The 14328-nt window shown below is 34.1% G+C and overlaps 1 protein-coding gene across 1 annotated transcript in view; it reads left to right on the forward strand.

Annotated features, from left to right (window-relative positions):
- RpL13A (ribosomal protein L13A) overlaps positions 1-12835 on the forward strand; it is a 55837-nt gene extending 43002 nt beyond the window's left edge. Inside the window, exons 5-6 of the mRNA XM_081730950.1 lie at positions 628-750; positions 12701-12835. Of these exons, the coding sequence (XP_081587076.1) occupies positions 628-750; positions 12701-12784 (207 nt within the window). The 3' untranslated portion in view covers positions 12785-12835. The remainder of the gene's footprint in view (positions 1-627; positions 751-12700) is intronic.
- Positions 12836-14328: the final 1493 nt, after the last annotated feature.

A 14328-nucleotide genomic window follows, 5' to 3' on the forward strand; every position in this document is an offset into this window, starting at 1 on the left:
TTAGTATACTCATTTTTAATATTTAACACAAGTTTGTATATTAATATTAGAGGAATATTTTTTAGAATATGTAAATTTATAATTATAATATTATTGAAATAGATATTATTAGTATATATAAAGGAGTATTATTTACATTAGTTATAGAAGAGTAAGTTATAGGAAAATATTTTTATGTAAAATTAGAGAAAGTTTTAATTTTTAGTAACGCAGATAGGAAACTGTTAAGCTTAAGAACGAAAACAGAATAATAAATGTTCGAATTTTTAAGGATTAATTTTTGATTTTTTTTTTATTTTGTTTGTTTAGTATTTTTTGTTTTTGTTTTGAGGAATGCATATATAATATTACATATTTATAGTAATATATAGAGATTTATATTATTAACTAGTTATATATGTTTTTTGACAACACACACAAACAAATATAGAGAAACACATATTATATTTGTATGTTGTGATAGAATTATGTTTTTGAAATGTATATATAATATAAATACAGATAGATTGACATTTTTTTTTTTAAGAATTTTTTTGAGTATTATTTTATTGAGTATTATTATAAAGATTATTAATAAATATGTTTATTTTTTGTTCATGTTTTAGTTCATTTATTTATTTATTTCAGTACTGCAGCCTGGGCAGATTGTCGCACGAAGTAGGCTGGAAGTATAGAAATGTAGTGAGAACCTTGGAGGCAAAGAGGAAAGTGCGCGCCTACGTCAGGGTATGCAGGGTTAAGGCACTACGTGTAAGTATTCAGAATTGCTTCTCTTTCAAAATATTATTTAATTGAGCCTTTAAAAAGCAGGGTTGCCTCAGACGTGAAAAATAAGAGAAAGTAATGAAATAGTGTAAAGGAAAAAAAGTTTACTACTCAGTTTTGTTTGAAACGACGCATAGACAATATATAATCCTTGTTATTTTTCATGTTTTAATGCTGTTTGTTTCAGAATGTTACGAAAATTAGAGATAGTGGCATCGCAAAATTGCGGTATTTTGCATAAGTCTAGAGATGTAATGTGTTGCAATGGACAAATTCAGCATACAGAGCGTCGCATGAGGACCAGAGGAACGTAACTCCAAAAATGCGGATTTCGTTTTCTTCATGTTTGGACATAATTTTGAAAGCCCCATTTGGTGTAAATGGAACGTAACGCCATCTGTTCTTGTTGATCATCTGTTGTAATATAGCTCAATTACCATCTTATTAAAAAACACATCTTTCTAAGAAAATAATATTTTTGTCCTCTTGCCTGTAAACCTACAAAATTGGAGTTACATTCCTCTGGTTCTCATGCAACACGGAGTTCCCTCGTGGCTAAGCATTTAGCGCACGCACCTTTGGCGTGGAAGACCCGGTTCGAATTCCGGCTGGAGCTCATGTTTGAATCTACGTTAAAACTGTAGGTTCATGTCTCTTACAGACTCACTGCTGAACGGGACGCACTCTTCAGTTTCTAAAACTTTCAAATACTATTCAGAGGGTTTGTCTGCGTTCTCGCATATATTTCACTATTAAAAATAAGCTTTCAGTTCAGTTATGCACAGCATGATAAACTAAAATCAAACATATTTTTTTCTCTACAAGTGCGATTTCATTGAAATCCAGTGACACTCAGAGTGCAAAAATGTATATGGATCGAACCAGTTTCACTATCTTCTGTCCTGTTGCGCTAACTCTTAACGATATCAGCGCGTCTCTATTATATTCATAAATATCGTGAATTTCATGTATGAAAAATGATTGAAGCATGAGATTTTTCCCTTACATATTTAAAGTAATACAGTGAAACCTCCATAATAAGAACTTTTTGTTGTTGTTGTCGCTTTTATAACACCTCTCATTTACGGATAAATAACCATGTCCCTTCGGTGTCCGTTATTTAGAGGTTTCACTCTAATACTTATTCATATTTTCTTTGTTCTCTAAGTGAACAGATGTAAGTTGTACATGATAACTCCCACCTGTTCAAAAAAAAAAAAAAAAAAAAAAGCGAAAAAACTATTGTTCACTGAAAAAAAAATCTTGCTGTTGTATTCCTAGTATCGTAATGAAGAGCTTAATAAGAGCATCAGTTTCACTTCAATAAGTGGCATGGTTTACATACACTACTAATTTTAAGCCTTAACCCTAGAGAGGCTTTGCTCGTATGTGCTACGTGAAGGACCGGGGGGGAGGGGGAGATTTGCCCGCGCTGGTTTTAAATAGCTTAGGATTGTGTGTGTTTAATTTGAGTTAACGTGTTGAACTAAATTTCAAAAAAGAAACTTTTCCAGGAATTGTGTCTTTTATTTGTTTCTTAAAAAAACCTTAATACAGTGCGTAAAGCTCCTTATATGTTATACAAAATTTCTTATAATATATTGCAGAATACATAGTAGTATTATAACACTCTACACGTTTTATGAAAGCCTAAGTTTTTTTTATAAAGGAGAAAAGTAACATTTTTAAAAAGTAATACGTGTTTTAGATATAAAAATACAAATGAAAGGAATTTTGAAAAAAAAAAAAAAAAAAGGTAGCACCTATGACCAAGGGTGGGTAGGTTAAATCTGCTCGCACAACATGAACTATTTTTTTCTACCAAAAACAATGCAGTGTATTCCAGTCACAAAAAAAAAGCTAAAATGAATCTTTCATCAAAAGGAACAATAAAAAAAAAAATCCTGAATACATATTAATCCATATAAACTAAATAGAAAAGAACTCGCTGGCAAAATTGAAAAAATTGTTTTTTCTCAATTTTCTTAAACTACGCATGAGCTTTTGCACTCATGCATATTATCGAATGGTGTTAGCATTGACTTTGGACATTTCGTTTTCGTCGAACTCGAATAATATTGTAGAAGTTAAGAAATATGAACAAAGTTGCCTGAGTAGTTTTTGAGAAAATAGTCTGGAGACACTCACCATAAAATTAAACTCCCCTTATGGATTTTTCATGACAAATGAGTTATGCCATACTGTCAGGGTATATTAAATATTTATTTATGAAATATGGTCAAAGTTACTTTAGTTGTTTGAAAAAATCATTCAAAAACAACTCACCCCAAGATTACTTTTTTTTTTTTTCCAGAGGAATGAAATACAACAGTACAGGGTTGTTAATGAAATATTCATGTAGTCGTAGTGCCGTTTTTGAGTTGTTTTTTACACGATAATCAGTAAACTGCGTTTATTCTAACAGGCCTAACAGCACCTATCAGGCCATAACATACGTTGATTTGTGAAATAATTAACATTTTCCAGTGTGTCACAGTTTAGAAGAAATATTTTACTAGGCCCATTACGTTCCATCATACTAACAACATTGTGTCCTTGCGAATCACGCGTTTCGTCCACACACATTTTGTTTTCTGCTACTTCATGTCTAATATTCAGCATAATTTATCGTGTAACTCCGTTTGACGTATTTCTTCCTTAATGTCGAAAAATCAAGGTGGAATTTAGATTTTTTTTTTCTCTCTCTCTTAACCTCTTCCACTACGATTCATTTTCTGAATTCTGATAATTGAAGTATAAGTTATAAAAGTGTATTATAGATGGTTTATATATAGTAACCCTACGTGATGCTACAATAGTTTAAATTTTATGACGAGTGTAGCTCGTCATTGTGCGTTTTGGCACCGGGAGGCCATGACGAGCTAGACTCGTCATTTCAGTGCAAGGTGTTAAAGAATGTACACAATTTCACATTGTCTACTTTACTCAAAGGAATGTTAACACAGATAAATGTATCGCAGAAATCTTCGAAAAACAATGATTGAACGTATCACATTCCAAGGAATTTTGGCCTTTCTTTTCGTTAGTTTTCGTTTCTCTCGCTGCACATGCTGTTCCACTGTAAATTTTGTTTCAGTTGCAACACCTTACACTAGACAGTAGAGCCATCCGTGGTAAAAACTTTTCTACCACCAAGTTCAGAAATAAAACTAACTAATATCGAAATTGTACTACTTTAGGCATTTTGCAATAATAAAAGCTAGCTGCTGTACAAAATTGTCTGTCTCAACGGTCAATCTGGCTCTCAAATGGTCTAAAACTATCTACCCAGTTGTAGGTGTCGGGGTGATTCATAAAACGATTGCAACTCTCAGAACAGAATTCAGAAAGGGAGTAGCTTCCTTTCTTTTTCTTTTCTTTTTTCTTCCGTAAAGTGTTAAAAGGTATGCGATCAAAATAATGAACAAGTGCTAAAAATGCCCGTTAATACATATAGTGCACTTACATAAAGAAATTGGTAGAAAGAAATGCAACAAATTTATTTTTCAGTTTTTAATGAAACAAAATTATATCGTAATGAGCAGTTCTGTTCCTCGGAGAAAAGATGGAAAAATCATCTTTACTGTATTGATAAATATGGTAATTGTTTGTAGCCATTGGTATAGTGACACCATTGATATTTCCACCATTTGTACTTTCTTTTACATGTTGTTTCATTTGAAATAATTACATTGTCTTTTACAAAATCCCATTCGACTTTTTTACCAACTCTTCCACATGCTTGACTTCTGTGAAAACGCCGCATCGATTTATATTTAATTTCCTGTCTATTCGCAGTGCAAGTTGTAACGCACCGTTTTGTTAAATGTTCCGTTTCAGTCTTTATTTCATGGTTTGAACTGTTACCAATTGAGGCGTATAGTTTCTAAATCCGCCATCTCCAATTTTCAAAAAAAATAGATAAGTAGATTTACTGGTATTCCTTTCCACGCCCGACATGATGAGAGAGATTTTTATCATTTGGTAGTTATAATGAATGTCCAGAAAGCAGGAAAGTCTTTCTAAAAAGAAAATTTCATCTCACATAATCTCTGAGTTATCAGTTTTTCCTGTTTTTCTCAAAACATTTCATGAAGGAGATGGCGGATTTAGAAACTATACGCCTCAATTAATATATTAGCATTTCTTTGATTTTCTGTGTAAGTTTCTTAGAAATTGTTTATTTCTGTCTTTATTATTTCTTTCCCATATATATATATATATATATACAGGGTGGCCAATTTTAATCTTTCCACGAAAATATCTCGGAATATCAATGAACTGAACAGAAACTTAAATAGGAAATACCATGGGGCAAATCGAATAGTGATGTCGCATGCCCCCCAGGGCCGCTCTTTAAGGGCGCCAGGGGCCCAACTTTAAATTTTTAAATGAAAACATGGGGTGAGTGACAGCTCGTTCGATAGATCTTCAAAACTAAAAAGCGATGTGGCAAAAAAAAAAATAATAATAATATCGGTCACCGCATTCGAAATGGCTGCTAAGATATGTTACCGGTATCAGATAAACGTCCAGTATCACTAATATGAAAACGGTTGAGCATAAGTGAACCAAACAAAAACTCAAATAGGAAAGCCTTGGGATAAATCGAATGATGATGTCGCGGTGCTCCCCAGGACCGCCTTTCATGGGGTCCGGGCTCAACTTAGAAATTTGAAACGAAAATATGGGTCAAGTAATACCTCGTTCGATAGATCTTTATACACTAAACAGCATTGCGGCAAAAGATTGTTCATATGGGTAACAGTTTTCAAAATGGCCGTCAAGACATGGTGCCTGTATCAGATAAAACGTCCAGTACCACTTAATATGAAAACGGTTGGAGATGATAATGAATGAACAGAATAAACTCATGTAGGAAATCACAGAGGGTATTTATCACTCCACGGCTCGTAAATGTTGTAATAGAGATGATGATGATTAGAATAAAAGTACCATAATGCAAAGGAGGAAATCTAATTCCTAGAAAATCAACGTTCCAACGTCCTCCGTAAGTGGGTAAAGCGGGACGGGAAGGAACGGTGAAATTGCAAATGAGAACCTTAGGTTTTGCAAATTGCATCTACACAACAAAATTATCTGGAATGTGTTTTTATAAGAGATAGATGTCTGTAATGAAAAAAAGTAGGTAAAATTCTTGTTGCCTTCTATTTTGATTGCAGGCAATGATTTGTGCAAAAATGAATCAACTGAAATGTCAAACCAATTTGTCGAACAATGCAATTTTAGAACAATGTGAATAAACGTTGGTTTTGCTCAAAAGTAGTCTGCACAATATTGGTTCATTACAGTATAAGTCACTTGTACACCCAAGTGTTTCAGACAATCCATACTTATTGCAAGTAAAAGTGAGGTTCTCATTTGAGATTTTACCATTCATTCCCGCTTCACCCACTTACGGAGGGAGATCGGAAAGATAATTTTCTGAAAATTAGATTTCCTCTTTAGCATTATGTCACTTATACTTTAACAATCTTTTTCTCCATTGTATTATTCACGAGGCATGGAATAATAAATACCCTCCGTGATTTCCTATACGATTTTATCCTGTTCATCCATTATCATCTCCAACCGTTTTCATATAAGTGGTACTGGACGTTTTATCTGATACAGGCACCATGTCTTGGCGGCCATTTTGAAAACTGTTACCCATATGAACAATCTTTTGCCTGAACGCTTTTTAGTGTATGAAGATCTATCGAACGAGGTATCACTTGACCCATATTTTCGTTTCAAATTTCTAAGTTGGGCCTGGACCCATAAAAGGCGGCCCTGGGGGGGCACCGCGACATCATCATTCAGTTTGCTTCATGGTTTTGCTATTTGAGTTTTTGTTTGGTTCATTTATGTTCAACCGTCTTCATATTAGTGGTACTGAACATTTATCTGATACCGGTAACATATCTTGGCGGCCATTTTGAATACGATGACTAATATGAAAAATCTTTTGCCACAACGCCTTTTAGTTTTTAAAGATCTATCGAGCGAAGTGTTACTCGCCTCATGTTTCCATTTAAAATTTTGTTCGAAAATCTTTATTTTGAAAAGTGCTTAGACAAGTATCACATCTCTAAGTATGTATAAGGTTTTCAATAGATGAAATAATCATGCTGTCGTTTACAGAAATTGAATATCTCAAATCAGTTCGAGAGATACTATAAACATTTGTAAAGTTGGTGACACTGCTAAAATTGGTGTATTTGTGGAAAATGTTTAAGGTGTATTTAGTTTTATTTTACGTTTATGACTACAGCAGGCCCGTATTTAGATAAGTGCTATTCCGTGCTCAAGCACAGGGTGGCCCAGTTTAGGAAGCGGCAAAATTTTGGATTTTTTAAAGATTCACAATAAAGTAATATTTAAAACTAGCAACCCGCAAGCGCGAGAAAATGTTATTGTGTTAAATTCGTTCTAATTACAGTAGTTACAAATAAGCTAGCTTATTTGATTATTTTTAAAAAGTCATCCTCGCCCCAAGGGGTAAGGATGAACTTAAACATCATGAAAACTGATACCGTTAAACTCACAAGTAAAGGTCACGTTTCGATTAATTGAGGTGCTGCCCGAGACGTGTGTGATAGAGTAGTACTAAGTGCTCAATATATCAGGGAAGTTTTAGGTGCAACACTCAAAGGGTTTATGAGATACAGCCACTAGAACGACACATGGAGATACAAGTTATAGTCGTTATACATAGTCCAAAATATGAGAGAGAAGTCTTATACCTATTATTTCCTCTAAACTAGTTTATGTTCGTATTTCCAGCATATTCAGGTGGTGTAACACAAGAGAAAGTTCTTTGTTTTGCAGATCCGAAGTGGTTTTGTTATTGCATAGAAAAGTTACCAATTCCTACAATCAATATGCAGTTTAGGAAAGAGTGCATGCATCGCACTGCTCACAGTGAGCACACCTGACAAACGCAGTCAAGTCGCACTTGAAACATTTGCCGTTCACAAATCCGTCAAAGCAGTAATCATAAGGAACGATCCAACTTTCAGGCTCTTCATTCAAGTATCCAGCCTTATAGAAAGCAAATCGAACTATGTTGCGAAAGCAAGGAGCACTAAACTGGTAAATTGTGAACGACTGAAGTTGTATGAACCTGTCATGCTGCTAAATATCCACGTCACTTCCTGTTATTTCTGTATCAGTGATGAAACGAGCAAAGGTTTTGGTTGGACGGAAGAAGTGAACATCCAGAAGCTGAATCGTGCCACCACATCCACTAGGTATTAGCCATTTGATCAGTGCAAAGCCTTCTGGCGCACAATGTGACAAAAGACTGTCGTCTTTGCAGGCCATGAATTAAGTAACAGGAGAACTTTATTCCTATCACCTGGAATGCTTTTCCACATGATAGGAATAGAAAGAATAGAAAGTCTTAAGATCCTACTTGTTCATGTTTGCTGTTTTACCAGCAAATGAGATTAAGATAATATAAGCTGGATTGGCTGGTTTTACTGCAGGGAACCTACCGTTTGGTTCAACCACCAGAACATACATGGGACGCAGAATTTCTCCATCCATGGGCATAACCAGCATTATCATATAGGAATGAGATGATGTACTCATATATGCTACTGTTGTTCCGATCTTCACTATTCCTTTCTCCCTCAACGTCCAGTACAAATGCAATTCCTTCTCGAAGCGACTTTGATCAGCATTGAGAACATTGGCAGAAATAGACTATAACATGTACTTCCACGTGATGTTCTAGTGAGTGTATCTTTGAGCTTTGCACCTTCCCTGACATATTGAGCACACTTAGTACTATTCTATCACATATATCTTCGGCCGCAACTCGATTCAGCCAAACGTGACCTTTACTTGTCAGAAACCTCGAAAACTATGAATTCAATACTAATATCTGTAGTTTTCGATTACTTTTAATATCTCGTCTCCCCCCCCCCCTCCTTGGGGAGTGGAGTATGACCTTGAAGTTGAATTGGATTAAAACTACTAACCTAGACAAAAACTGCTCATTATGTAAGCTGATAAAGGCTTTTCTCTTCTGTGCGTGCAACCTAATACGCGATGAAATAATGCAGACAGAAGAAAAAGTTTCTTTGCAAATATTTTGGAGTTTCTCTTATTCGTTCGAGTAGCTTAAACACACATGAAAGAATACACAATCAATGCGTAATGAAGATTTTTTACATATAAAGTCGATAAAATGTTTTTTACTAAGTACACTATAGTCTTTAATTATGTGATAAATACAAAATAAACAATGTCAAAAATACTGCCTAGTTTTTTAATATATAATAAATTCCTTATTTTACTAATTACAATAAGAGTAAATATTTAAGAAATTCAGTCACAATTCAAGTGAAATTATGAAATATAAAAACGACATAGCGGTTGTTAAGAGTTAATAGAATGCATTTTCTCCAGACAGTAAGTTAGAACGTACATGAATAAATTACATACCAGTATTGAGAGAATGTGTCCCCAATGGATGAATGGTTAAGATCGTTGCCTTGTAACCAAGGAGTCTCGGGTTCGATTCCCAGTGGTGACACAAGCGGTTCGGATCCCAAGTTAAGCTGTAGATTCCGTCCTTAAGAGCCTGCCTTACTAAAATAATACAAAATTTACCATTTTTCTTTTCGTTGTTTATTCATGAGTGAAAGGAGATACTGAAATTCAAGTCATTACAATAATAGATAATGCTATTCTACAACAGAAAATATGAACCTGAAGAATGTTCAGTGTTGCCATCCATAGAAATTACAGTGTTACCAGAAAAACAATTTCCCTAAAATCTAAGTTAAGGCAGCGAGTAGAGAAACAAACTCAACTGCATTTGGTTACGTATCATATTGTTTTGGTTTCCTGTGAACTACTTTTTAAATAATAGTTGTATTTAGTTTGTAATAAACAAAATAGTTTTAACATACAGTTATTAAAACTAAATAATAATGTTAATTAAAAAGTAGTTCACAAGAAACCAAAACAACACGATACATAATCAAATGCGGTTGAGTTCATTCCTCTATTTGCTGTCTTAACTTAGATTTTAGGGAAATTGTTTTTCTGGCAACACTGTAATTTCTATGGATGGCAACACTGAACATTCTTCAAATTCATATTTTCTGTCGCAGAATAGCATTATCTATGATTGTAGTAACTTGAATTTCAGTATCTCCTTTCACTGATGAATAATCAAGCAAAAGAAAAATGGTAAATTTTGTATTATTTTTAGTAAGGCAGGCTCTTAATACATCGTCATCCCATGGAAGGCAATGGCAAACTACCATGGTTAACCTTGCCCAGGGACCTTCGAGTCAAACACCTGCTTTCGGGAAGAACACTACATCATAATCATCATTGAGAGAATAAGCCATTTAAAGTTACGTTGTAAATTTTGTAACTTGTAATACCTAAAGTGTTACTCAACAAGAGTTGGTATGTTTGCAAAATCACGACTTATTTCCTTGTTTGAGCCATAAGTTTGTGCTGGGAGGGGGCGGCAAATTATTTAGAGCACAGGGGCGCACAATATATAAATACGGGCCCGCATTACAGTAATAGCTTTTGGTAATTGTAACTGCTACAAGTTTTCGAAATTACATAATCAGTGTTACAAAGTTGATCCATGTTTATCATATCTCTGGAACGTTTTGAGATTTCAAATTGCCGGAAAAGGCAAAATAAATTGTTCGTCTATTGAAAACCATATAAGCACTGTACTTAGATGTGATACTTGTCTAAACTTTTTCGAAATAAAGTCTCTCGAAGAAAATTAAATTTTCAAATCCTTGTAACTTTGTTCCGGTTTATTCGAAGTACGTGATACAGTATTCAGCACTAAAGTACTTTAGATGTGCATTGCCCTGTCCGGCTCAGTTGTGTTGTTGCTGCGGTAAAAGTTTGCAAATTTTGGATGGCCGAAATAGTACAGCGTGCTTAGTTCGCAGCACTTACTAACAAATGTGGTATCATGTTGTTTAGCATATAGATTTCAAATATATAATAACAAGATGTAGTACTATTTTTTAAAAAAATGTTGGGTTGGCAACACTGCTAATCCGGTAGTATTGGAGAGTGACAGCAGGGCCTGCCCTAGGTAATTTACCGCCCTGTTCAGTGGTATTTGCGGCCACCAACTTTCTCCAGAAAGGACGAATCTTACAAACCACGTTTCTAAGTATGCTACCCCATCATGAACAACGAAGGGGAGGGAAAAGTACTCACACTCAAAGACCTAAACCGAGATTGGCTGGTTTAAGCCTTAGTTTAAACCAACTGGTTTAAACTAAAAAGGGTCCCATGTTCAATTCTCAGTCGAACCACAATCCTTCTTTCAAGTGTAAACCAAGTAGCGGTTTGGATATCACTTTAAACGAAAGCCTTTTCCTTGATAACCCAGGTATTACATAAGGATGTTAAGCCTAAACATACGAAACAAAACCAAATTGTTTATTTCTGCTTGCCTGAATGCTTATTATTTTATAAAGAAGCCATGGTTACTTAAATATATTGATAGAAATTGGCAAAATGTAGGAGCTGCCCGATTTATATATAATTCTATATAATGGGTTCTCTTTTGCAACTATATCTTTTTGTCCGTTTGAAATTACTCTTGATAATTATATTAACAAGTATGTAAAGATTAGTACAATGGATTTTTATAGGGAGTTCTTCGTGAGTAAGTCGGCAGACTCATTGCATTTATGGCCAATCAGTCCCGGTGTCGAGTCCAAATTGAGGACAATTTTTCTAGGATGTAAGCAGGCGGTTTGGATTCCGCCTTAACCTTATGTGAGCCCTTCCAGCATAACCCTGCTATTGCATAATAACACAAAGACGAAACAAACCTATTTCTGTCCATATGTAATATAAATACATAGAGCAAATTATGTAAACCGTAAAAACCCGGGTTTTTTGTTGTTTTTTTAAATCATGATTTTCGCCAACCCTGGCCTAAACACCACAAAAACAATCGTGTTGTCTTGTTTTATCTTTAAATAATAATCTATTATGTTGGTAAAAGATAAAACAAACACACCTGCAGGGGAAAGATGGTAACCCTTTTTATAGATTTCAATATCGAGCTTCAATCTCAATGTATCAGCTTGCAATTCCAGTGCAGCTAGTTCTGCATCTGTTTTTTTAAATTGTTTTCACCTTCCATGGTAAAGAACTTGTGACAAAGACAAGATTAGTTTTCATATCAGAACTGTGATAACTAACGAAATGGATCAGGTAATCGCTACTGTTCGAGTATTGAGTTCTTGTATTTGACAATAATTAAGCAATTCATGCTGGGATTTGCTTGATCATTTGCTTTAGCACTGTCCATGTGACGTTAAACTAGTGCGACCATGATTCATGAATGTAGTATTCAAATAGGTCAGCTTAATAAATTTAACTACCATCATCATGAAATCTGTTTCCAACAAAAAAAATAAAAAAATAGTTATGGCAGATTTTGCCGCCCCTTGCAAATGCACATGTTGCACATGTGGTAGAACCGGCCATGAGTGTCAGACAATTTCCTATTCTCGATAGTTCATCGTATACATTTTTTTTTTTTTTAATCTATTTAAAGTTACGCTCAAGTCTCAAGTAGAAAAACTGCGCGTGTATCATAGCTACATATTAAACGAAAACTTAACAATATTGTATTTAGAATTAAGTGTTACAAACGAAGGACGCTGTAGAAATAATTGAATGTCCAGTAGCTTCGATTTCCTTCAGTTCTGACTTTGTCATACTTTGCTTCCTTTAAATTTCAGTAATCTACCGTACTTGTTTTGAATGTGTAAGTTTGGGTTTTGAGTTTACATGCTAATAGATGTTTTATAACCATATTTAGACTAGATTTGGTACTATATCTTGTAATAATTGTGATTTTTTTTTATTTTTATTTTTTTTTTTTTTTTTATTTTTTTTTATTTATTTACAGAAAATAACGGAAAAGGCCAATACAAAGGTAGCCAAGCAAGTGGAATACCAACAGAAGGTTATTGAGTCCTACGGCTACAAATGATCCAGTACATACAAATGTACAGAACTTTGAAATAAAATAACTTGTATTTAATTTCGTTGTAATTGTTTTGTTTGTGTAGTAATACATACAGTACCTTCATCTGTGGGTTTCACTGGCTTGAGTTCATTATTCACGAACGGCTGAAACGTAGGTCTTTCGGCTTTTATTTTGCACGTATGGAGGCAGTTTGCAAATTTCATTCCCGTTTTTCATTGTAGTGAGATTCACACATCTGACTCCATTTGACCAGGGTGGATTGATTTAAATCAAGATTTTAATCACTTCATTTTTTAAATAAAAATCGTTGATTTAAATCAAATTCTTAAACAGATTAATTTAAAGTGAAAATAAGTAAAATTCTGTTTCTGTTCTGTAATTTCAATTATGGAAAATAATAATCATAATACAATGGGACTCAAATGTATGTACAGCACGTATGAAAAGGAGTGTCATCCAGAGGATGATTAGGGAAAATCTCGTTTTGAACGGGTAACGGGGGAATTCTGCTTTCTTCTTTTCGTAACATAGTTTTTAAATCGTTAAATATTCCACCCGAAAATCACCATGAACATTTAAAATAGAAATTCTTTTGTGTGGGCATTTCTTTATTTGTTCCTAGATAATAGGGCATGTTTAAAGTGGTCGATCCCCTCTCCGAAATTTTAGATTTTATAACTTTGGGTGAAATTTACGTATTTTATATGTATTCCGTGCTGCAAGCTTTTTTTTTTTTTTTTTTTTTTTTTTTTTTTTTTTTTTTTTTTTTTTTTTTGTGCCGGTGCCAAATATTATAGCTTTTGTGGGGGAAAAAAAGTGTCAGGTTGATAAACGTTGCTGTACTTTTTCCTTAATGCTTAAAAAACATTATTTGGGATTGATATACGTTAATGATTGGGGATTAATTCAAACTTCAACCCCAATACTTTCACCTAAGTGACATAATTACACTTCATACTAATTCCTAATGCTTTTTCTTCAGTTCGCGACTTTTATTATACGAGGAAGATGATTTGATTTAAATCAAAAAATCATTTTAAAAAATCATGAGTTTTTCCACCCTGCATTTGACTGATTAAAGATAGCGTTTTCGGAATTAAAATCAATTAGAGGTACTAAGTTTAGTGTGATGTCCAGTTAGGTAATCTGTTCCATTACGATTTGTTTGCCATTAATAGCAGGGTGGCCACGCGTCGGGAAAAGCGGGAATTATGCGTGAATTTTTAAGGCCTTGAAAAAACCTGGAAAAGTGCGTGAATTTGTCTATAGATCCTTTAATTTTTAAAGAATAAACCAAGTTACAAATTTGAGGCTTTATTAATATTTTAGAATATTTTAGCACTGTTTCGTGTTCAGCTTCCTCGTCAGGCGTTGTCTGTGATACATCTAACGGCAATGGTAATAATATTGGATTTTCTGATCTTGACTCAAGTGCCTTCAAGAAGTATCTGTTAAAAATGATGTTACGAATACGGAAATTAAATGGTGTTTACAAGTAATTGACACATACAAATCCTTCCGTTCTGCGGAGAAAGATGTACAATTAT

This window comes from Thermobia domestica, chromosome 1, assembly GCF_964235325.1.
Source record: "Thermobia domestica chromosome 1, izTheDome1.hap1.1, whole genome shotgun sequence".
Taxonomy (NCBI): domain Eukaryota; kingdom Metazoa; phylum Arthropoda; class Insecta; order Zygentoma; family Lepismatidae; genus Thermobia; species Thermobia domestica.